This window comes from Mobula birostris, chromosome 4, assembly GCF_030028105.1.
Source record: "Mobula birostris isolate sMobBir1 chromosome 4, sMobBir1.hap1, whole genome shotgun sequence".
NCBI classification, from domain to species: domain Eukaryota; kingdom Metazoa; phylum Chordata; class Chondrichthyes; order Myliobatiformes; family Myliobatidae; genus Mobula; species Mobula birostris.
In genome coordinates, this window is record NC_092373.1 from 20,691,267 (window position 1) to 20,717,428 (window position 26,162).

General features: G+C 42.6%; 1 protein-coding gene across 1 annotated transcript in view; it reads right to left on the reverse strand.

Annotated features, from left to right (window-relative positions):
* Positions 1-26,162, reverse strand: part of hps3 (HPS3 biogenesis of lysosomal organelles complex 2 subunit 1) — a 74,760-nt gene that overhangs the window by 13,839 nt on the left and 34,759 nt on the right. The window contains 7 exon segments of the mRNA XM_072254992.1: positions 62-268; positions 5,735-5,839; positions 7,533-7,733; positions 18,545-18,721; positions 21,932-22,162; positions 23,718-23,895; positions 25,455-25,633. Of these exon segments, the coding sequence (XP_072111093.1) occupies positions 62-268; positions 5,735-5,839; positions 7,533-7,733; positions 18,545-18,721; positions 21,932-22,162; positions 23,718-23,895; positions 25,455-25,633 (1,278 nt within the window).

The following is a 26,162-nucleotide window of genomic DNA, read 5'->3' on the forward strand; positions in this document are numbered from 1 at the left end:
TTCCCTATCCAACACATTTGACTCGAAGGCTAAAAGATTGGAGGTAGTGATTCAGGCAAACCTGATTCCCTTGCTGCATCTCACAGGTGGCAAATGGTAGAAGCGCTTCAGGGCATCGGTCGAGGAGAAGGTCAGTTACATGCTCACATTTGCCCAGTCTGGTGTCACACAATGCATAGATACTTAGTGCCGTCAGGTCATCATCAGGCAGGTGTTGCAGAAGGTGAAGAACAGAAGTTATTTCGATTGAAGAACCACACAGAATGGACTATGAATAAAATTAAAGAAATAGTCATAAGATTCCAAAATGCGTGCAAAGTCCTGGACCTACCCCTACTCTCTAGGGGCCTTTTCAATCTCTGTTATTCATTGTAGAATGTAGAGGGGAGTGAAAGCCTTAAGGAGATGGATGGCCCTGGTGTGGGATTGTTTAGCAAGGCACAGCCACGCTAGATGTGAAATGAAACATCTTATTAGACAACCAACCCAACTGTGGGCAAAACATATCAAATTCATTTCATCTTGAACATCATGAGACCATAGGATATAGGAGCAGAATTAGTCCACATGGCCCATCGAGTCTGCTCTGTCATTTCATCATGGCTGATCCATTTTCCCTCTCAGCCCCAATCTCCTCCCTTCTTCCCATATCCCTTCATGCCCTGAATATCAGAACAAAGAACTTAGCTCATCACATAAGCTGGTCTTATGGTCTTTTAACTTCAGAGAATATAGGCACGCACCATGGAGGAAGGGAAAATCAGGGTTGGAGCGAGTAAAGTTTGTGTGGGGAATAAATGGAGCAGTGGGAGGATATTGAACAGCTAGACTGATTGAAGTAACACATAATTGAAGACTAGCGGTCTTTATTAAAGGTCAATGCAAGTACAGTACTGCGCAAAAGCCTTAGGCATATATATATATATATATATATCTCTAGGGTCGTAAGACTTTTGTACAGAACTGTAGTAATTTTATGTATTGCACTTTACCGCTGCCACAAAAGAAAACACATTTCATGACCTAGATGATTGATAATAAACCTGATTTTGATATGAGTCTCCATTGTGGACTGAAATGGGAAGGGCTGAGAGAGCAGGGAATCATGTTTGGGAAAAGAGGAAGGGAGAGTGGAGGGAGTGGGAAGCATTAGGAAGACATTCTGTAATAATCAATAAACTAATTGTTCGGAATCAAATGACCTTACCTGGAGTAATCTCAGGATTGCTGCCTGTACCACGTGACAGTGAGGATAGGAATAGAATGAGGTGGCAGATAAATGTGTGGCTGAAGAATTGGAGCGGGGGCAGGGATTCAGATTTCTGGATCATTGGGACCTCTTCTGGGGCAGGTGGGCCCTGTACAAAAGGGACGGGTTGCACTTGAATCCGAGGGGGACCAATATTCTCACGGGCAGGTTTACTAGAGCAGGGATCCCCAACCTTTTTTGCACCGCGGACTGGTTTACTATTGACAATATTCTTGCAGACCGGCTGACCGGGGGGGGGGGGGGGGGGTGGTGAATGTTCAAGTAGGGTTAAACTCACCTCAATATGTCTTTTACAGTTAGGGTTGCCAGCTTTCTCACTCCCAAATAAGGGACAAAAGTAGCAGTCAAATCCCGGGACACTTTACCCTGAAAAGACTACCATGACCATGAAGACTTGCGCGGGCACCTGTGTGCGCATGTGTGACGTGAGCATGTGATGTACGCATGTGCATCCTTGCCGATTTTTCTCCCCACATATCAGTTTTGCCTTCATCTTCCCAACTATACTGTACATACATTATTTCTACTTTATATAGACTGTATATTTATTATATCATTCTTGCTTTTACTATATGTTAGTGTTATTTATTTTCGGTTTTATGTGTTATTTGGTATGATTGGTTAGGTTATTTTTTGGGTCTGGGGATGTTCAAAAATTTTTCCCATATAAATTAATGGTAATTGCTTCTTCACTTTACGCCATTTCTGCACAAAAGTTTTCATAGGAACGCTCAACCTTAGCGGGGGAAATACAGGACAAGGACGGTCCCGTATGGGACAAACCAATTTAGCCCAATATATGGAATGTCCCGACAAATACGGGACAGTTGGCAACCCGATGTTCAAGTTCAACAGTGCATGACAGAGAATGAGGAAAGGTGCAGCTGACTCATATCGTTTCCTCGCGGCCCGGTAGCACATGCTTTGCGGCCTGGTACCGGTCCGTGGCCCAGTGGTTGGGGACCGCTGTACTAGAGCTGTTGGGAGTGGTTTAAACTAATATGGCAGGGGCATGGGAACCAGTATGATAGAGCTGAGGATGAGCCAGCAGACTTACAAATAAATGGTGGGTGTAACATGAATGCAAGGATGGACAAGCCAATGACTGGGTACAAATGCAGGTCTGAAGGTGTTGTATTTAAGTGCGTGTAGCATCCTTAATAGGGTGGATGAACTTGTGGCGCAATTAGAGATTGGCTGATATAACGTTGTGGGCATCACTGAGTTGTGGCTGAAGGAAGGCCATAGTTGGGAGCCTAACATCAAAGGATATACTTTGTACCAGAAGGACAGGCAGGAAGGCATAGGTGGTGGTGTGGCTCTGTTGGTAAGAGATGGAATTATATCTTTAGAAAGAGGTGACATAGGATCAGAGAATGTTGAATCTTTCTGAGTGGAGTTAAGAAACTGCAAGGGTTAAAAAAAACCATTATGGAAATTATATATAGGCTTCCAAATAGCCAAGATGTAGGGTCGAGATTGCAAAGGAAGCTGGAAAAGGCATATAATAGGGGTAATTACACAATTGTAATGGGGGACTTCAATATGCGAAGAGATTGGGAAAATCAGGTTGGTGTTGGATCACGAGAGGGGTAATTTGTTGAATGCCTATGAGATGGCTTTTTAGAGCAGCTTGTGCTTGGGCCTACTTGGGGAAAGTGTCTTAGATTGGGTGTTTTAACTTGGATCTTATTAGGGAGCTTAATCTCAAATAACTCTTAGGAGACAGTGATCATAATATGATTAAATTCATACTGCAATTTGAGAGGGAGAAGCACAAGTCAAATGTATCAGGATCACAATGGAATGAGGGGAATTACAGAGGCATGAGTGAGGAGCTTACCCAGCTGGATTGAAGATTCTGGCAGTGATGACGGCACAGCAGAGATGACTGAAGTTTCTAGAAATAGTTTACAAGGTGCAGGATAGATATGTAGCACAGCGAAAGTAGTTCTCAAATAGGGGTAGGCAAGGGAAATTAAGGACTGCATAAAAACCAAGGAAAGAGCAAAAGTGAGTGGGAAGTTGGATGATTGGGAAGTTTTTAAAATCCAACAAAAGGCAACCAAAAAAGCTATAAAAAGAGAAAAGATGAAATATGAGGGCAAACTAGCCAATAATATATAAAGCAGGATATAAGAAGTTTTTTGAAGAGTAAAAAGAAGTTGAGAGCTGATATTGCACCACTGGAAAATGATGCTGGTGAGGTAGTAATGGGAACAAAGAAATGGCAGATGAACTTAATGGGTGCTTTGCGTCTGTTTTCACTGTGGAAGACACTAGCAGTGTGCCAGAGGTCCATGAGTTTCAGGGCACAGGAGTGAATGCCACTGCTATTACAAAGGAAAAAGCGCTAGACAAACTCAAAGGTCTTAAGGTGGCTAAGTCACCTGGACCAGATGGACTACATCCCAGACTCCTGAGAGAGGTTGCAGAAGAGATAACAGATGCATTGGACATGATCTTTCAAGGACCCCTTGATTCTGGCATGGTCCCAGAGGACTGGAAGATTGCAAATATCACTCCACTCTTTAAGAAGGGAGGAAGGCAAAAGAAGGGAAATTATAGGTCAGTTAGCCTAACCTTAGTGGTCGGGAAAGTGTTGGAGTCTATTATTAAGGATGAGGTTTTGGGGTACTTGGAGACTAATGATAAAACAAGTCAAAGTCAGCATTGTTTCTGTAAAGGGAAATCTTGCCTGACAAATACGGTAGAGATCTTCGAGGAAGTAACAAGCAAGGTGGACAAAGCAGTGGATGTCATTTACTTGGATTTTCAGAAGGCGTTTGATAAGGCTGCTTAACATGATAAAATCCTATGGCGTTACAGGAAAGATACAAGCATGGATAGAGGAATAGCTGACAGGCACGAGGCAGTTAGTGGGAATAAAAGGGGTCTTTTCTGGTTGGCTGCCAGTGACCAGTGGTGTTCTTCATGGGTCAGTATTGGGACCGCTGCTTTTCACATTGTTTGTCAATAATTTGGAGAATGGAATTGATAGCTTTGTGGCAAAGTTTGCGAATGATACAAAGATGGGTGGAGGGGAAGCCAGGTGATTCCAGTAGGACTTAGACAAATTGGAAGAATCGGCAAAAAAAATGGCAGATGGAATATAGTGTTGGGAAATGTATGATAATGCATTTTGGTAAAAGGAACAATAGTACGGACTATTATATAAATGAGGAGAGGGTCCAAACATCAGAGGTACAAAGGAACTTAGGAGTACTTGTTCAAGACACCCATAAAGTTAACTTACAGATTGAGTCTGTGATAAAGAAAGCAAACACAACGTTGGCATTGAATACAAAATCAAGGACATAATGCTGAGGCTTTATAAGACACAAGTCACACTGCACTTGGAGTATTGTCAACAGTTTTGGGCCCCATATCTCAGAAAGGATGCGTTGTCATTGGAGAGGTTCCAGAAAAGGTTCACAAAGATGATTCTGGGAATGAAGGGGTTAACATATGAGGAGTGTTTGGCAGCTTTGGGCCTGTATTCACTGGAATTTAGAAGAATGCGTGGGGCTCTCATTGAAACCTACCAAATGTTGAATGGACTAGATAGAGGTGGATGTGGAGAGGATGTTTCCTGTGGTGGGAGTATCCAAAACTGGAGGGCACAGCCTTTAGAACAGAAGTAAGGAGGAATTTTCTTTAGTCAGAGAGTAGTAAATCTGTGGAATGCTCTTCCACAGACTGCAGTGGAGGCCAAGTCCGTTGGTATACTTAAAGTGGAAGTTGATAGCTTCCTGATCGGTCAGGACATCAAAGGATATGGAAGAAGGCAGGTGTATAGGGTTGAGTGGGATCCAGGATCAGCCATGATGCACGGCAGAGCAAACTGAATGGCCTAATTCTGCTCCTATACCTTATGGTCTTATGGTCTCAGGGCTGGATGTGTCTGTAGCCAGCCAACCCCCACCCCAGCACTTCTTCTCTGCCACCTGTCCCACACCCTCCCCGCGGCACTCCACTCTTACTATTCCCAACATCCTTTGCTCTTGTCAGATTTTAAAACTCAATCTCTGCTCCACATTGAGAAATACAGTTACTGTGCTGAAGTGTTAGGATATATATACACACAAGACTTTTGCACAGTACTGTAATCCAAAAGTTTTTCCCAGAGGGAAGATATTTTATATTAATAAACTATGTGGGAGACGGTGGTAGTCAATTATATTTCATGCTCTTTTGCAATAACAACTAAATAAAATACGGAACAACCAAATAAGATTTAGTGCACCATGTTCTACTCTAATCCAGAATCCCTCACAGACCCTCATATGGGAATACTCCGCTCTCAGACCCTCCAAAAGCTGCTACATGCTTCTTGCTTTAAAACTGAAATCATGCTTGTATGCCTTTTTTAACTACCTTCTTTCTTCAGCCAGTAAATTGCAGTTAGTGGTATGCACTATGAATTCTGAATTACGCTTCGCAGAAAAGAAACCCAGCACCAACCTGCAGTTTCTGCAGATCTTCTGAAGGACCAAGTGGTTCAGAGTTGGAGGCATTGATAGTGTGGATCCAGGGGAAAATCTTCCCAAAATGACCACATGAACTGATCTGTATGAAAAGAGCAATTAAGATTAGTTTGGGGCTTTCTTTATAATTATATACGTACAGGGATTTACATCATTTCTGAGCCAACAGTAAATACAAGTATATTCTGCATGCATGGTTATCCCAAACTTGGAATGGAGATGGTGGCCGTTACTGGCTGTGCATTAACTACAGGAATTAATTAGTAGGGTTGAACTCCTCTGCTAAAATAGTATGATAGTTTTCCCAGGTCCCAACCTTCCATCAGTCGATTTCAAATTTCAAACTAAATTTATTTTCCAAGTATGTATATGTAGTCATATACAATGCTGAGATTAGCCTTCTTGCGGGCATTCTCAGTAAATCCAGAATAGAATCATAACCATAATAGAATTAATGAAAGACCTCTTACTTTTTCTTCAACCAGTGTGCAAAATTAAACAACAGGGCAAATACAAGAAGAAATAATAATGGATAGATTGAATAGATAGATAAGCAAGCAGTAAACATCAAGAACATGAGAGGAAGAGTCCTTAAAAGTGAGTCCATAGGTTGAGGGAACTTTTCAATGATGTGACAAATGAAGTTAAATGAAGTTATCCCTTTTGGTTCGAGAGCCTGATGGTTGAGGGGTAAAAACCGTTCCTGAACCCGGTAGTGAGAGTCCTGAGGCTTCTGTATCTTCTTCCTGACGGCAGCACCAAGAGGAGAGCATGTTATGGGTGGTGGGGGTCCCTGATGATGGATGTTGCTTTCATGCAACAATGCTTCGTATAGATGTGCTCAATGGTGGGGAGGGCTTTACCTGTGCTGGACTGGGCCATATCCACTACTTTTTGTAGGATTGCCCATTCAAAGGCATGAGTGTTTCCATACCAGGCAACCTATGGACTCACTTTGAAGGACTCTAGAACTCATTCTCAGTATGTATTATTTATTTATTAATTATTAATTATTGTATTTGCCATTTGTTTTCATTTGCACATTGGTTGTGTACAATTTGTATTTCTTTATTCCACTGTGAACAACTGTCAAAATATGAATCTCAGGGTAGTATATGATACTTTGGTAACATTTTCTTTGAACTTTTAGTATGTTCATTATTCACTTTGGCAGTGTGAACAGTATAATATTTGCAAAAATTTGGTTCATAATCATCTGCCTATTTACCAATTTTCCTCTGGAAAGTATTCATGAAAATGCCCATAAGTAAATGATTCTCAAGGTAGTATATGATAACATATATACTTCAATAATAAATGTACTTTGAACATCGGTCCAACATTTCTGCACCAGTGTATTACTACTTCACATAACATACATTCAAACTATTGTCAATATTCTTGTAGTTAAATTACCCCCTCCCACATATTACAATGAAAGTACGCAGGTAATCAGCTTCCTGCATGGGCAGGTAACAGTGGGGCTGCTGTTGGAGGCTGCGCATCTCCAACATACAGCTGGAGGCCAAACATTGAGGGCATGCTATGTTGGCACTGGAATGTGTGGCAACACTAACAGTACATATTTAGGATGTGTTGGTTGTTAATGTAGATGAAGCATTTCACTGTATGTTTTGATGTACATGTGATAAACAAATAAATGAATCTAATGCAGTAGCTAAGCCGAATAGCTCCAGTGTACCCTGAGTCCTCCGACTGTGAGTGCCTTTGTAGATTCAGTTGAACTCTGGACAATGGAGAAGGCAGGGACATACCAGTTCATCCACTGTTTTCAGTGGTTTCTGGTCGGGCTTTATCCTCTGGGCTGTCCTGTGGAGGTACACGGACACCAGCTTCATCAGAAGGACCTCGATCAACACATCGTCGGTGCAGGATATCAATGCGGCTTCCCAGAAGTCAACCAGCATCTGCGGATTCTCTGCAACATTGTCTTTGTCACTCTTACCACAGAGTCCCTGCCGACAATAACAAAACAGATTTTTTAGCCATTACTCTGACACCTGCCACCCACACTTGTGGTGTAATATACCATCAGTTACTTGATCCAATTCCAGCTAGCAAACACTTGAGAGAATTGCAATTGGAAATACAGAGTCATGGTAAAAGGCACTTTGCCCCAACTAAACTGTTCATAGGTCTCCTGCTTAATTTCTTCTACCTGCATCCATACCCCTCTTATCCAAGTACAATGCCTATAAAAAGTATTCACTCCCCTTGGAAGTCTTCATGTTTTATTGCTTACAACATTGAATTGCACTGGATTTAATTTGACTTTTTTGACACTGATCAACAGAAAAAGACTCTTTCATGTCAAAGTGAAAACAGATCTCTACAATGTGATCTAAATTAATTACAAATATAAGACACAAAATAATTGATTGCATAAGTATTCACCCCCTTTAATATTACACACCAAGTCATCACTGGTGCAGCCTTTTGGTTTTAGAAGTCACATAATTAATTAAATGGAGATCTGTTTTGAAGACCTGTGTGCAGTCAAGGTGTTTCAATTGACTGCAGTAAAAATACACCTGAATCTGGAAGGTCCAACTGCTGACGAGTCAGTATCATAGCAAAAACTACACCATGAAGACAAACAAACACTCCAAACAACTCTGCAAATAGGTTATTGAAAAGCACAAGTCAGGAGATGAAGACAAGAAAACTTCCTTGTCACTGAATATCCCTTGGAGTACCGTTAAGTCAATCATCATGAAATGGAAAGAATATGGCACAGTTGTAGATCTGCCTAGAGCAGGCCGTCCGCAAAAAATGAGTGACTGTGTAAGAAGGTAACTAGTTTGGGAGGCCACCAAGAGACCTATGACAAGTCTGGAGGAGTGGCTGAGATAGGAGAGACTGCATACAACAACTGTTGCCCGGGAGCTTCACCAGTCGCAGATTTATGGGAGAGCGGCAAAGATAAAGCCACTGTTGAAAAAAACATACATGATATCTTAGCTAGAGTTTGCCAAAAGAGATGCCTGAGACTCTGAAGTCAGCTGGAAAGTTCTATCGACTAATGAAAACCAAAATTGAGCTTTTTGTTCACAGACAAAATGCTATGTTTGGCATAAGCCAAACAATGCACATCATCAAAAACACACCATCCCTACCGTGAAGCATGGTGGTGGCTGCATCATGCTGTGGGGATGCTTCACTGCAGCAGGCCCTAGAAGGCTTGTGACAGTAGCGGGTAAACTGAATGCAGTAAAATACAGGGAAATCCTGGAGGAAAACCTGATGCAGTCTGTAAAAGAACTGCGACTTGGAAAAAGATTTGTTTTCTAGCAAGATAATGACCTCAAGCATAAAGCCAATCTACATAGGAATGGCTTAATAACAACAAAGTTAGTGTTATGAGTGGCCGAGTCAGACTCCAGACCTCAGTCCAATTGAGAATTTGTGGCTGGACTTGAAAAGGGCTGTTACTCACGTTCCCCATGCAATCAGACAGAGCCTGAGCAGTTTTGTAAAGAATGGGGAAAAACTGCAGTGTCCAGATGTAAAAGCTGATAGAGACCCATCCACACAGACTCAAGGCTGTAATTGCTGTCAAAGGTGCATCTACTAAATATTGACGAAGAGGGTGAATACTTATCCAATCAATTATTCTGCGTTTTATATTTGTAATGAATTTAGATCACTTAGTAGAGATCTGCTTTCACTTTGACACAAAAGTGTCATTTTGTGTTGATCAGTGTCAAAAAGCCAAATTAAATCCACTGTGATTCAATGTTGTAAAACAATAAAACATGGAAACTTCCAAGGGGAGGTGGATTCTTTATTTTTTATAGGCACTGTACTACCAAATTTCTCTTCAATGTTACAACTGAACCTGCATCTACTACTCCGCTGACAGCTTCCACATAATTAACGTCCTCTGAGTGAAGGAGTTCCACCTCAAGTTCCACTTAAATGTTTCACCTTTCACTGTAAATCCACGACCTCTAGCTCTGGTCTCACCCAACCCGTGGGGGGAAAAGCCAGTAAACATTCACCTTACCTATGCCCCTTGTAAATGCATATATCTCTCTCTACCAGATCTCCCTCATTCTCCTGAGCTTCGAAGAATAAAGTTCTAATCTATTCAACCTTTCCCTATAACAGAGCTTCTCGAGTCCTGGCGACATTCCTGTAAATTGGCCCTCCACGGCTTATCATTGCCCATGGATCGGTAGGCTTCTTACCATTAGGGAACTCAGTTTGTGGACGTATTTCTGACATGTGAACTGGTTGTGTTTTGAAGAGAAAACACAGGGACAACATGCATATGAGAAGAGATGGCAACATGATGAAGGGGGTAGGAAAACCCGCAAAATCAATTCCCTAATTCAAGAGAATGCAAATCCCAGCTGGAAAGTGCTAAATTGGTGTTGGTATTGGTTTATTTTTGTCACATGCACCAAGATACAGCGAAAAAACTTGACTTGTATGCAGATCAGATCATTACACGGTGCATTCAAGTTGAAGTTTAATTGTCACTCAACATGGAAACAGCTAAACAGCGAGGTAGAACAAGGTAAAACAAGACCAATGCAGAATAAAGTGTAACAGTGACAGAGAAATTGCAGTGGTGGTAAATGATAAAGTGCAAGATTATAATGAATTGAATTGACTTTATTTCTTACATCCTTCACATACATGAGGAGTAAAAATCTTTACGCTACGTCTCCATCTAAATGTGCAACGTGCAATCATAGTAATTTATGATAAATAGAACAGAAAAGGCAATATAGAGTACACTCAAATCAGCATGAGTTCATCAGTCCTGGAGAAGCTGTCCCAGAGCCTGTTGGTCCTGGCTTTATGTTGCAGTACCACTTCCTGAATGGCGGCAGCTGGAATAGATTGTGGGTGTAATGGTTTGGGTCTCCAGTGATCCTACGGGCCCATTTTATACACCTGTCCTTGTAAATGTCCTGAATCATGGGAAGTTCACAACTACAGATGCGCTGGACTGTCCGCACCACTCTTTGCAGAGTCCTGTGGTTAAGGGAGGTACAGTTACCATACCAGGCAGTGATACAGCCAGTCAGGATGCTCTCAATTGTGCCCCTGTAGAAAGTTCTTAGGATCTGGGGGCCCATACCAAACTTCCTCAACCGTCTGAGGTGAAAGAGGTGCTGTTGTGCCTTTTTCACCACACAACTGGTGCGTACAGACCACGAGGTCCTCAGTGATGTGGATGCCGAGGAACTTAAAGCTGTTCACCCTCTCAACCCCAGATCCATTGATGTCAATAGGGGTTAGCCCATCTCCATTCATCCTGCAATCCACAACCAGCTCCTTTGTTTTTGTGACATTGAGGGAGAGGTTGTTTTCTTGACACCACTGTGTCAGGGAGATGACTTCTTCCCTGTAGGCCACCTCGTTATTGTTTGAGATAAGGCCAATCAATGTAGTGTCGTTGGCAAATTTAATTAGCAGATTGGAGCTGTGGGTGGCGACACAGTCATGGGTATACAGGGAGTAAAGTAGAGGACTCGGTACACAGCCCTGAGGAGCTCCTGTATTGAGAGTCAGAGGGGTGGAGGTGAGGGAGCCCACTCTTACCACCTACTGGCGATCTGACAGGACGTCCAGGATCCAGCTGCACAAGACAGGGTCAAGGCTGAGGTCTCTGAGCTTCTTGTCGAGCCTGGATGGAAGTATAGTGTTGAATGCTGAACTGTAGTCCAAGGACAGCATTCTCACATAAGCATCCTTCTTCTCCAGATGTGCAAGAACAGTATGTAGAGCAGTGGCGATTCCATCAAGGTTCATTGTACATACGAGGGAACCATTTAATAGTTTCATTTGGGGGGTGGCTAGAAGCTGTCCTTGAGCCTGTTGCCATATGCTTTCAGGCTTTTGCAACTTAAGCCCAATGAAAGAGGGGAGAAGAGAGCGTGACTGCTGTGGGCGTGGGCCTTTGAGTATGTTGGCTTAAAAGTACAGACAGAGTCCATGGAGGGGAGGCTGGTTTCCGTGATACTGTGTACTGAGCTGCGTCCACAACTCTCTGCAGTTTCTTGTGTCACGTGCAGTGCAGTTGTCACACATGCAGATAGGTGGTTTTGATGGTGTATTAATAAAAATTGGTAAGAATTGACGGGGACATGATAAATTTCTTTCTCTCTCCCTGAGGAAGTAGCTTATGGCCAGATATACTTTGCACAAAGGGGTTGGGGTTGATTGGATAAAAAGGTGACATGGTTTGTTTGCAAACTGCCCACCTGCTTTACAACTCTCACTGCACTAATTTCCATCAAATTAAATAAAAGAAAGGCAGAATAAAAGCAGGGAAAGGGATGAGGAGTGGGACTACCTGGAGAGCTTTCAAAGTGCTGGCATCAACACAATGGGCCAAATAGCCCCTTATACAACACTAACTTTATTCAGCATCATTACCTTTCCTAGTTAATAATAAACAAGGAACATTCACTTCTTTTGGCAGTTACATGTATGTTTACTCAATTCCTTCAAAACAGCCAAGGCCATGGAAAAGCAAACATTTCAGTTGGCAGTGATATCAGAGCTGGTACCTAATCGCCAGAGAACTGATCCCAGGGTTGTATAAGGTTACATATTGCATATGTACCTCAATAATAAATTTACTTTGAACTTGAACTATGAATTCTCGCACAGAAAGACCCTATCTGCTGTTATTTGTAAGATGTTTCAGTGAGGGGTGGCACCGAAGCATAGCGGATAGGGGATCCTGCTGCTGTCTGGAAGAAGTTTGTACATCCTCTCAGTGACCACATAGGTTTCTTTTGGATCTTCTGGTTTCCTCCCACATTCCAAAGTACAGTTAAAGCCAGTGAGTTGTGAGCATGCTATATTGGTGCTGGAAGATTGGTGACACTTGTCACAATTCTTGCTGATTTGATTTTTAGATTATGAGAACACTCAGTCCTCTTTTATTGTCATTTAGAAATGCATACATGCATTAAGAAATGATACAATGTTTCTCCAGAGTGATATCACAGAAAAACAGAGACAAACCAAAGACTAACACTGACAGGACCACATAATTATAACATATAGTTACAACAGTGCAAAGCAATACCATAATTTGATGAAGAACAAACCATGGGCACAGTAAAAAAAAGTCTCAAAGTCCCCGAGTCAATCGACTCCCGAGTCCCCGATAGCAGGTGGCAAGAGGGAGAAAATCCCTGCCATAAACCTCCAGGCACCGTCAACTTGCCAATGCCTTGGAAGCAGCCAACCACAGCCAACACTGAGTCCGTCCATCCGAAAACTTCGAGCCTTCAACCAGCCCCTCTGATACAGCCTCCCGAGTGCCATCCTCTGCCAAGCACCTTCGACCTCGTCCCGGCTGCTGAAACAAGCAAAGCCAAGGATTCGGGGCCTTCTACTCCCGAGATTCCGGTTACCACACAGTAGCAGCGGCAGCGAAGCGGGCATCTCAGAAGATTCTCCAGATGTTCCTCCGTACTCTCATGTCTGTCTCCATCAAATCAAATCAGAATGCTGCACGGTCCACTACTTGACAAATTACAGATATCATTCACCGGAGAGGCCACGTGCGCTGCCGTCACACCGCCATCTTCTTCTCCATTTGATGCAAATGACACATTTCATTATATGTTTCGATGCACACGTGACAACTAAAACTAATCTTCATCTTTAAAGCCATGAGGATATTGCTGAGACCTCAACATCAAGAGCCATACTTCTGAGGGGATGGAAAGACCTTGGTGAGAACTCGGCAATTCACTGGAATGGAATCAAGGAGAATTGGGAATTTTCTCTCCGGAGCAGTGGCAGCTGGTAGAAGGTTTAATATGGATGTATGCATTGACCTCTAACATTAGAACGTCAACCAAAGGAAAGGTATAACGTACGATGGAGCTAAGAAAGGGATGATTTTGTCTATGCAGAAATTGTTATTGCATGGATTGTGAAGTCTGTGGGGGTGTCATAGGACAGTCAACAATATCTTTTAAAGGTGAACCTGATACTGCAGAGAGTCATCGATTCATAGAATCACACTGCTCAAAAACTGGCACTGCAGCCCAGATGGTCCATTTGCCCACATATGGACCAGAAAACATCTACAGTTTTAAAGCTACACTTAGTCAGCTCCATCATGGGCACTAGCCTTCGCAGTATCCAGGACATCTTCAAGAAGCGATGCATCAAAAAGGTAGCGTCCATCATTAAGAATCATCACCCAGGTCATGCCTTGTTCTCACTGCTACCATTAGGAAGGAGATACAGAAGCCTGAAGGCACACACTCAGTGACTCAGGAACAGTTTCTTCCCCTCTGTCATCCAATTTCTGAATGGACTTTGAATCCATGAACACTACCTCACTACTTTTATTTCCTATTTTTGTACTACTTATTTAATTTAACATATAATATAACATATATATTCAGTTTTTTTCTCTATTATGTATTGCAATGTACTGCTAATGCAAAGACAAGTTTTACGATATATGTCTGTGATATTAAACCTGAGTCTGATTCCATATACCTGTCCAACTGTCCTTCAAAATGTACTTCTGAAAAAAGAGAAACTTTACAAAGGCATAGCCTAACAAAGCAAGTGAGTATGATTCATCAGATGACTATCAACTGGCTGGCAGAGGTATGATAAGCCATGCTCCTGCACTGCTGTAGAGTTTTATGATTGCTTGCTTATTGTAGGGTAGCTACTCTCCCGCCAAGCTAAAGGATTATGACTGACACAACATTTCTATGTGCTATACTCCCTCAAAAAAGGAGATGAATACACTGAAGGGATTGTGGAGATGAATTAGCTAGATATTGCTTCCTTGAGTGCATCCTCAAATTACGTTGGTTGTCGACACAAATGACACATTTTACTGTATGGTTCAACATACATGGACAAATAAAGCTAATCTTTGTCTTTGTCGGTGAGAGATCTGATACAACCTGAACTATGAAGGACACAGATGGTGAGAAAATTTTCCACAGTGGATTGATCTCAAATTGGAGGGCATATGTTTAAAGTGGGAAGCAAGAGGATTAAAAGGAAATCTGAAGAAATGAAAGATTTTTTTCCACCCAAAGGGCGATTGCAATCTGGAGCATACTGTACTTCTTGAGAAGGTGGTGGAGGCAGAGGCACACATATTAGAAAAGTACCCATATGAGCTTTTGAATTGCCAAGACGTAAAGATCACAGACTGAGTGCTGGTAAATGGCACAAGTATAAATGGGAATTTGCTAGTCAGCACGGACAAGGTGGGCCAAAGAGCTTGCTTCTGCCTTGAGTGACTTTAAAGAACATATTATATACATCATAATTAAGGCCAGCTGATGTTGTACCAACTTTTTAACCTACTCCAAGATCGGTGTTAAGGTCAATCTAACATCTCCCTCCCACATAGCCCTGCATATTTCTTTCATCCATGTGCCTATGCACGAGTCTCTTAAATACCCCTAATGTATCTGCCTTTACCACCACCCCATGCAATTACCACCCTGTGTAAAAATCCTGCCTCTGACATCTCCCCATACTTTGCCCCAATCACCTTAGCCAACGCACTGTGGGGAAAAAGGGCACTCGATCTATACCTCTTACAGACCTCTATCAAATCACCTCTCATCCTCCTTTGCTGCAAAGAAAACAGCCTGAGCTTAAGAGTCATAGAAAAGGATAGCACAGAAACGTGCCCTTCAGCCCATCTAGTCCATGCTGAACCATTTAAACTGCCTTGTCCCATTGACTTGCACCTGGACCACAGCCATCCATAACCCCACTATTCAGATACCTATCCAGCTCACTCAACCCCGCCCCCGAACACATTTTCGCGAATCCAGAGAGGTTAAGTAAATTTCCTGGTAAATCGCCTCTGCACCTTCTCTAAAATTTCCACATCCTTCCTATAATGAGGCAACCAGAAATGAACTGATTCATGTGAATAAGATTCTTGACTTTCATTAAAAGGTAACATTTAGTCAGGTTTTCTTTATTTCATTTTCTTTAACTGAGTTCAGTGGTTTCAAAAATTAACCTTATTAACTTAATACTTAAAATTTGTATTAATTTCAATTGATTTTAATCAGATATTTAAACAGTGAACTTAGAAAACATACACAGAGTTTATAGATGTGAGGCAATGTAGCGGTGAGGTCATGGACCCTATACAGATTACAGAGGAACAGATTCTTGCTGCCTTGAGGCAAATTAAGGTGGATAAATCACCAGGCCCTGACAATATGTTCCCTTGGACCCTGTGGGAGGCTAGTTCAGAAACTGCAGGGGCCCTAGCAGAGATATTTAAACATCTTTAGCCAGGGGTGAGGTGCCTGAAGATCGGAGAATAGCTTATGTTTTCCATTGTTGAAGAAAGGCTCTACGAATAAGCGAGGAAATTATAGGCCTGAGAGCCTGACATCAGTTGGGGGAAGAGTTATTGGAAGGTATTCTAAGGGAGCGGATATATAACTATTTGCATAGACAGGGACTGATTAGGAATAGTCAACATGCCTTTGTGCATGGTAAGTCATGTCTTAGAGTTTTGAGGAAGTTAGCTGGGAAGGTGATGAAGGCAAGACAGTGGATGTTGTCTACATGGACTTTGGCAAGGCCTTTGACTAGGTCCCGCATGGGAGTTTATCAAGAAGGTTCAGTCACTTGGCATTCAAGATGAGGTAGGAAATTGGATTAGACATTGGCTTAGTGGGAGAAGCCAGAGGGTGAGAGTAGATGGTTCTCTCTGACTAGTGGTGTGCTGGAATGGTTGATGATGGGTCCTTTGTTGTTTGTCATTTATATCAATGATCTGGATGATAATGTGGTTAACTGGTTCAGCAAGTTTGCTGATGACACCAAGACTGTGGATGTGATGGACAACTGGGTAGACTATCAAAGCTTGCAGTGGGATCTGGACCTGCTGTGAAATGGGCTGAAAAATGGCAGATGGAATTTAATGCAGGCAAGTGTGAGGTACTGCGGTTTGGGAAGGCAACCAGGGTAGGTCTCACATAGGTAGTGATAGGATACTGAGGAATGCAGTAGAACACAAGGATCTGGGAATACAGATCCATAATTCCTTGAAAGTGGCATCACAGGTAGTTAGGACTGTAAAGAAAGCTTTTATCACATTGGCCTTCATAAATAAATGTACTGAGTACAAGAGTTGGGATGTTATGTTGAAATCGTATAAGACATTGGTGATGCCTAATCGTATGCAATTTTGGTCACCTACCTACAGGAAAGATGTAAACGAGATTGAAAGAGTGCAAAGAAAATTTACTAGGATGTTGCCTGGACCTGAGGACATGAGTTATAGGGTAAGTCTGAATAGGTTAGGACTGTATTCCCTAGAATGTAGAAGATTGAGGGGAGGTACAAAATTATGAGGGTATAGCAAGCAGGTTTTTTCCTCTGAGCAACACACACAAAATGCTATGGAAAAGAGTAAACAGTTGATGTTTTGGGACTGTATGATAAAGGATCCATGCCCAATATGTTGACTGTTTACTCTTCTCCATAGATGCTGCCTGGCCTGCTGAGTTCCTCCAGCATTTTATGTGTGTTGCTTTGGATTTCCAGCACCTGCAGATTTTTTTTTGTGTTTTACACTGAAGTCGGGTGAGACTAGAACTAGAAGTCATGGGTTAAGGATGAAAAGTGAAATGTTTAAGGGACATGAGGGGGAATGTCTTCACTCAGAGGACAGTGAGAGCGTGGGATGAGCTGCCAGCACAAGTGGTGGATGCATGGTTGATTTAAATATTTAAGAGAGCTTGGATGGGAGGGGTATGGAGGGGTATAGCCTGGCTGCAAGCTGATGGGTCTAAGCAGTTCAACAGTTCAGAACAGACAAGATGGGCCAAAGAGTCTGTTTCAGTGCTGTAGTGTTCTATAACTCTATGACTCTAAGAACAAGCACAACCTGCTGAAGGCCTCAGGATGCATCATCAAAGGTTTACAGCTCACCTTGCTCACAGGATGGCTACAGAAGAGAGACCTCAAGTTCATTGGGATACAGGTAACCAATAGTGCGGGGTGCAATTACTTTTTCTAATATACAAGCAAAAGTTACTCATGTTTGTCATCCTTCCTGAAGATAAACTGATTCCACTCATTGTGAATTAGAACAGACATCTTCCATATGTGTTTATCCTGTATTTGGGTATCAGAGTGTCACAGTTTTTAGGGCTCCTGCCTCATAGCTCCAGTAAGTCAGGTAGTCCCAACCTCTGGTGCTGTATGTGAGGAGGTTCCCTCTGTAACCTTATGGGTTTCCTTCAAACGCTTAGGTTTCATCCCACAAATATGCAGGTTGGTAGATTGCCCCCGGTCTCGAGGTGAGTGGGAGTCCAGGGGAGATTGTTGGGAACGTGGGAAAAGGGAATGAGATGTGTAAATGGTTGTTATATGACTATTGAATGGTTCCCTAGTACAATAAAAGCTCAATCAACCTCACTACGGTCTTGCACGTTATTGTTTACCTGCGCTGTGCTTTCCCTGTAGCTGTTACACTTTATTCTGCATTATCATTTTACCTTGTTCTACCTCACCATGCTGTGTAATGATTTGATCTGTAAAGACAAGAAAATCTTTTCACTGTATCTTAGTACACATGAAAATAGTAAACCAATTCTACATGATTCAGTGGGTTGAGGGTCTGATTTTCTGCTGTATGGTTCTAAGAATCATGTTAAAATTAACTAGTAAAGTAAATGCCAGCATCACTAATCTAAATCCTTTGCTGCTGGCAAACACAAGATACCACAAATAATTATCACATATTTTTTAAAAAATGCAAGCAAACCTTGAAGAATAGTTCAGCCTCCTCAAGGGTGACTTTGTTACTTCTCAGTAGAGCTACAAATGCAACCACCAGGAGGCCCGGTTGGGTCTTCTCCAGCTCGTGGGACAGTTCAGTTGCCACAACGCCATGATACCGCAGGAGATTTGGTTCGTCCACAAACCCATTAATCAACCTCATCTGCCAAAAGCAAGCATACGTTCAACGGAACTGTCAGTAACCAGGGCGTTTCAACTAACATCCCTCACAGATGTTTTCAACCTTAACTTCTAACTGCAGCACAATAAATAAAGTCAGGAGTAGGGCCATTCACTCCCTTATCCCTGCTTTCCCACTTTGAGATGATGGCCAATTTTCCACTCAAAGCAGTCTTCCCCACACTAACCCTACAATCTGCAAATCACTTAACATCTAAAAATCTATTGATCACTTTGGATTTGACTGTAATGCAGGCAGCATCAAGAAAATGAATTTGCTTTGAATTGACCTCAATACATTAAATTCCTCCCCTTCTTTCATTTCAGCCCTGAGTAAAAGAGATAGAAGGTATCGAATGTCAACAAAGGTGAGAAGATTTAAACCAAATCAACATTGTGAAAAGGGAATATAACCCTAGATTGTAAAAGATAAGATGCAAAGCAGTTGTGGCCAAAGGTTTGTCTTCGGGCCCAATGCGGGTTTTACCCCCTGCCCTACTCTCCCTCCCTCTCCTGATTTATTATATTGAAAGACTTGCATTAATATAGTATCTTTCATAAACTTATTTGTTGCAAAGTGCTTTCAGTCAATGAAATAACTCATTTACAAAAACCACAAACCGAGCCCCTCTGCCTCAGGAAGGTAACTTCAGTCAAAGACCCTACCTTTTGTTCACATTGCACAGGAGGTACAGAAGCCTCAAAAGGAGTTTGAGGAGATATGGTTTGTCAACTAAAACAGCCAAAAACTTCTACAAATGTACCATGGAGAGCATTCTCACTGTCTGCATCACCATCCGATATGGAGGAGGGGGGTTTCTACTGCACAAGATCAAAATAAGTTGCAGAAACTTGTAAAATTAGTCAGCTGTATCATAGGTATCAGCCTCCGTAGCATCCAAGACATCTTCAAAGAGTGGTGGATCAGAAGGTGGTGTCATTCATTACAGATCCCCACTACCCAAGACATGACCTCCTCATGGGTTACCTTCAGGAGGGGGGTACAGAAGCCTGAAGGCACTCACTCACGATTCAGGAACAGTCTGTTCCCCTCTGCCTTCTGATTTCCAAATGGACATTGAATCCATGAACACTACCTCACCACTTTTTTTAAAATTTATGTTATTTTACACTACTTACTTTAAATTAATTTAATAGACATGTAACTCAGGTTTTTTTCTCTATATTTATTTATAATGTATTTCATTTTACTGCTGCAGAAAAGCTAACAAGTTTAATGACATACACCGGTGATATTAAATCTGATTCTGAACTCCTACACTACCAAGTTCCAGAGCAGTTACTTCCTACAACTGTTTGGTTCTTGAAACAACCTGCACAACCCTAATCACTACCTCAGTATAGCAGTACTACAACTACTCTGCACTACAATGGAACTTGTTTGTTTTATTTGTGTTACATCTGTAAGAATTATTTTTGTTTCTCTTCTGAATGTTGTATCTCTAATGCTCTATCCCTGTGATGCTGCTACAAGCATAAGTTTCACTGTGCCTGTGCACACATGTAGTGTGTAGACTACAAACTCAACTTTGACTCTGAGAACAAGCAGATAGTTAATTGAACTGATGTTCACTGACCCTTGCAGGTAATGGTCACAGTATGTGTTCTGGCAATGGTGATGCAGGGGCAAATATTGACCTTGATTTCTGATGGGGAACTCCTGAATCGACTAGGCCTCGGTTAACATCCAGTCAGAGGGACTTTCAACAGTACAGTATTGCACCAATGCAAAATGAGGCTTGGATCCATGACCTTCTGACTCAGGAGATAAGGGATCCAGGAAGGCAGAAAGCCAACTAGGCAGACCTCGATTTTTCTTCAAACTCCCAAGTGTTTAACAGAATCAAAACATCAGGCAATCTGTTGTCACTGGATTTTACTAGCCTTTCCCAGTTTGAAGCAGTGCCAACCAGGTTTCTGAATGAATGGTAAGTTCACAGTATGTACTTATTGCCATCCCAGACAACATCTGTATATCCAGAACATGTTAAAGTTTACTTCTTTCCAAAGCAAGGGAAACACATCACCAGGTTTGACACCGAACCTTCAGCTGAAACCAAAACCGCCTTCTCGGATGTAACTAAAAGATTAGTTGATAACATTTAAAAAATGGGTTCAGTCATCTTTAGTGCCCTAACCAATATCTATTCCCCAGAAGACATTTCAGATTATCTATTTATTAATACTTATGGAAGTTTCGTATGCACAAAGATGGCTGGAAGCATAGCAGTTAGCATAATGCTTTACAACGCCTACAATCAGTGTTCAATTTCCACCACAGTCAGGGATTTATATGTTCCCCCCATAACCCTGGAGGTTTCCTCCAGGTGCTCCGGTTTCCCCCACATTCCGAAGACGTATGGGTTAGTAAGTTGTGAGCATGCTATTTTGGTACCATAAGCAAGATGAAACTGTGTTGGATATTAACACAAATGATGCATTTCAAAGTACATGGTAAACTAATCTTTATCTTTAAAAGATGGGTGGTACTACTCCTCCATTAAATCAGTGACTGATGTACCATGATAACAAAGAGTTTGAGACCACATGACTATAAGATATTGGAGCAGAATTAGGCCCTTTGGCCCCTCAAGTCTGCACCACCATTCAATCATCTGATTTTTCCCAACTCTATTCCCTTGGCTTCTCCCCATAACCCTTAACCCCCTTATTCAATCAAGAACCTATCAATACACCCAGTGGGTCAGCATCTACAGCCCTCTGTGGCAACAAACTCCACAGATTCATCACTATCTGGCTGAAGAAATACCTCAGCATTTCAGTTTTCCAAATCAGAATCAGAATTATTATCACCAGCATGTGTCGTGAAATTTTTTAACTTCGCAGCAGCAATTGAATACAATAAATATACAGGGGGAGGGGGGGGGGGGGAATAAATAAATAAATAAATAAATGAATGACAATATATGTTTATTTATATTTTAAAGGGATGTCCCTTTATTCTGAAGCTGTGCCCTTGGATCCTAGACTCTCTTTCTGTTCAAAACATTCTCACTATGTCCACTCTATGAAGGCCATTCAGTATCCAATAGGCTTCAATGAGGTTCTTTCCTCATCCTTCTGAACTCTGATACCCCGAGACATCAAATGCTCCTCATACGTCCAGCTTTTCCTTCTGGATGGACTGGGCACATTTTGCCTTGCACATTACCTCTGTGTATCGCCTCATGGCCATCTGGTATTTCTGCTGGTCTTCAATTCTTAACGCCACCAATGCTTTGGTCAGCGTCACCAGGGGTGACGGGCTGATGGAGGCCAGCCTTTCCAGATGGTCCCATGCCGTCCTCAGGCACACGTTTCTCATGCACGGGCTGCACACGGCGTGGGGAATTTGGGTTGGTTCTGACAACTTGAATACCTGCAACACTTGGTTTGCCGTTTCCTAAAGAATTAAAAATAAGGTACTGTTTTTTCCAAAAACACTTCACCAAAATACTTCAGCCAGTCACTGGAAGTCCCCATTTACATCGAATTTGAGATTCTCCTTTTTTCTCAAGATCTTTGTACTCCAGTTAACTGAACATTTTTAAGAAGGAAGTTGAACTATGCTGAGAGACAGGCAGTTAGAAAGCCCTGGTACATACAAAAAGGAAGCTAATAAACAAATAGGACATCAAGCCACACAGAAGATAGATGGGGTGGCATGGCAGCACAACACTGTACATATTCTCGTTCGGTTAAATAATCCATTAAGGGTTATATGTAAAAGTGAATGGCATACGTCATCACGCCACCACGTCATACATGCATGCCTCGCTTAAAGTAAAAACTAAACTAAACTAAACTAAACATATACAAATTACCTGTTTTTCTTTTGGTTAGTTTTTATGTTTTGCAGTTACAAATCATTAGTGAATCTGTGGAATTCATTGCCAAGGACAGCTGTGGAGGCCAGGTCACTGGGTACATTTAAAGCTGAGGTTGATAGGTTCTTGATTAGTAAGGGTGTCAAAGGTTACAAGAAGGCAGCAGGAAAATGGGTTTGATGGAATGGTGGAGTAGCACCGATGATCTGAATGGCCTAATTCTGCTCCTTGGTCTTGTGGGTGAAAAAAAGAGGGCGAGGATTTTTAAACAGAGGCACAGCTGGACAAGAGTAGTGTGAAAACAATATTTGGTTTAACAAGGCAGAAAAATAATGCTAAAATTCAGATGGGAATGTCAGAGCGTGAACTTTGGAGCAAAAGTTAGGATATTTCAGTTGAGGAAGAGATATGGAAGGAACAAGACACAGAGTTAATCATGAGGTATTACAGGACTGAAGAGTAGGAATGAAGGTTGTGTGTCATATAGCACCTTCCAAATGTACTGCTTTCATCTTTGATGTAACCAGAAGAGTGCCATATACAACTGCATCACAGGTAGTGTAAGTGTCTGGCATGAAATCTCTATCGCTCAGATCCAGGAGGGGTCAAAGCGAGGTTGTGACAGGTAGGAAGAGAGGCAGCAGAGATTAGATCTAATCCAAAGTGGATGCAAAGTATTAAAGGAAAAGCAAATCTGAAATGTCACATCAAATTAAACCGGGACTCTGAGACACGGAAATTATTTCTTAAATAAATAAATGGTCTCGACCCGAAGTAGCAATTGTTTATTCTTCTCCATGGATGTTACCTGACATGCCGAGTTCCTCCAGAATTACTGATATTAACTGATTTATTGTGGAGCAGCAGAGCTGGTGGTTGAATTGAAGGAGTTTGTGAGGAGAGGACATACAGATACTTTCCACTTGGGTGGCTAAAATTGTTTTACAATGTGTTTCTAAGTTTGACCATCTACAAATCTGCCTGTAACACCAACATTTGCATTATTTCCTTCCCACATCAGTCTGTTGGTGGATCAACTCAGACCAATAGCCAGGCAACACTAGGCAGCACCGAATGGAATATTCTGAATAAAGTCAGATTGCATCCAAGTCTAAAATTAAAACTGCTTACTGCACTGAGCGGCTCTTCAATTTCCTCATAGACTAAGTGCTTCAAGTAGTACATAAATCCTTTTCCAAACTTCTGAGGTTCATTTTCCCAGACAAGCATCCTGCTGATTAGTTCACTCAATGACTTGCCCGACATCTTATAGTAGGGGAGAGTGAGGTGAAAATCATCCATCTCAAACCTAGTGCCAAAATAAGTCCACACAGCAATTAAAACAGCCTTCAACACAGATTCTGTTCATGCAGTCATTCAAGCCCTTAACGTGGGCTAGTTAAAAAATAATGGAACACCCATTGTTAATAAATATATATCAATGTTTAAAAGCAGAAGAATTAGGTGGCAACTAAGAGTGGTTGTACCCAGGTAGGTGACACACACAAAATGCTGGATCACTTCATCAGTACAATGGCAGTCTGCGAGATACATCAAAACAGTAAAAACTATTAAATCAAATAACTGAAGGAATTATCCAGTTAAGTCCCCTTCCAACAGCCTGTCAACTTTTCTTTTAAACAAAGTCACGATGATACAGCTTTCTCTGACAGAGACACACTCTATCACTTCCCTATCCATGAAGGGCTTCCAATTTGACTCTTGTGTGTTTTGCCCAGTCCTGGTCACCACCCACCCCATCACTCTACCCTCACTTACAAGGATGTTGCCGGGTCTGGAGGGCCTGGGTTATAAGGAAAGGTTGAATAGGCTAGGACTTTATTCCTTGGACTGTAGAAGACTGACAGCAATTTTGACGGAGGCATACAACATTATGAGGAGTACAGGTAGGGTAAATACAAGCAGGCTTTTGCCACTGAGGTTGGGTGGGGCTACTACTGGAGTTCACAGTTGAGGGTGAAAGGTGAAAAGTGAAATGTTTAAGGGGAACATGAGGGGAAATTTCTTCACTTAGAGAGTTGTGAGAATGTGGAATGAGCTGCCAGCATAAGTGGTGCATGGGAGCTCGATTTCAATGCTTAAAAGAAGTTTGGATAGGTAAATGGATGGGAGGTATATGGAGGGTTATGGTCCCGGTACAGATCAATGGGGGTAGGCAGTTTAAATGGTTCGGCATGGACCAGATGAGCCAAAGGGCATGTTTCTATGCTGTAGTTTTCTATGACTCTATGAATATTCATCAAAATTATTTAATGAATTTAGTTTCTGTCATCCAGTGTTTCTGGAGATTCAAGTCAGATATACGTAATCTCATCTCACTACACAGTTCCTGTGGTCTTCAAAGCAGCAGTGTGCCGTATTCTTTTAGGCTCCAGGATTGTACACAGTGCTCCAAGTATGGACCGCTACAAACCAGATGTAGAGACATTTGCAGGTGTCAGATGATCTCGTGTTAACGTGGTCGGACTGCAAGGTTGGTGCAGCCAGCGGAGACACTGCCCCACACCTCCAGTGATAGGGGTTCGGCCACTGCCCTGTGGTGCGGCCTGCGTGGAGTCTGCATGCACGCTCTGTGACTGTGTGGGCCTCCTCTGGGTGCTTCAGTCTCTTCCCACACCCCAAAGACGCGGTGGGTCAGTTTAAAGGCTGTGCTAAACTGCCCCAAGTAGCAGAACTTGACGGGAGTGTGGGAGCAAGAAAGTAGTGGGGGAGCGGGTTCACTCTTGAGCCAGGAAAGATCTGATGGGCCAAATGGAGTCTTATCTTGTGAGGATACATGGCCCCGACAACCCTGCGTTTCAATATTTTACGGTAACGAGGACCCAGTAAAGAAGTGACAGCACATACTGACTGAAACAGTCTCCCAACTGGATGCAGTTCTCTCGGAAAGCGGAGAGTAGCTCGGGGCTGTCACACTGGCCGAGGTCGGGATCCAGGAGAGCAGCCTTTAGCATGAGGTGTGCTTCACTCAGCAAGTGGACGTAACTCTGTGGACTGCAGGTCTTGTACTTCAAGCTGTACTCCACCTACAGGAGGGCCAGAGAACAGTGCCCAAGTTTATCATTGGCAAACACAGGGTATAAACGCCACCAATAACTTACCGTTCTGCAATCGCAGCACAGCAACTAACATACACAAATTAACATAAAATTCATTAATCTCACAGCAAGTTGCGAGTGCGCAAATAAACATTTTACCCTGATGTCATGGAGGAGACAGGGAGAGAGAGAGGCAGGGAGGTAGCCAGAGAGACAGGGACAAGGGGAGTGGGACGGAGAGTGGGGGGGAAGGATGGAGAGTGGGGGGTGGGACGGAGAACGGGAAGGAGGGAGAGAGGCGGAGAGAGGGAGGGAGACAGGGAGAGAGAGAGGGGGGCAGAGAGGTAGCCAGAGAGACAGGGACAAGGGGAGTGGGACGGAGAGTTGGGGGGTAGGATGGAGAGTGGGGGGTGGGACGGAGAACGGGAAGGAGGGAGGGAGGTGGAGAGAGTGAGGGAGACAGGGAGAGAGAGGGGGGGGCAGGGAGGTAGCCAGAGAGACAGGGACAAGGGGAGTG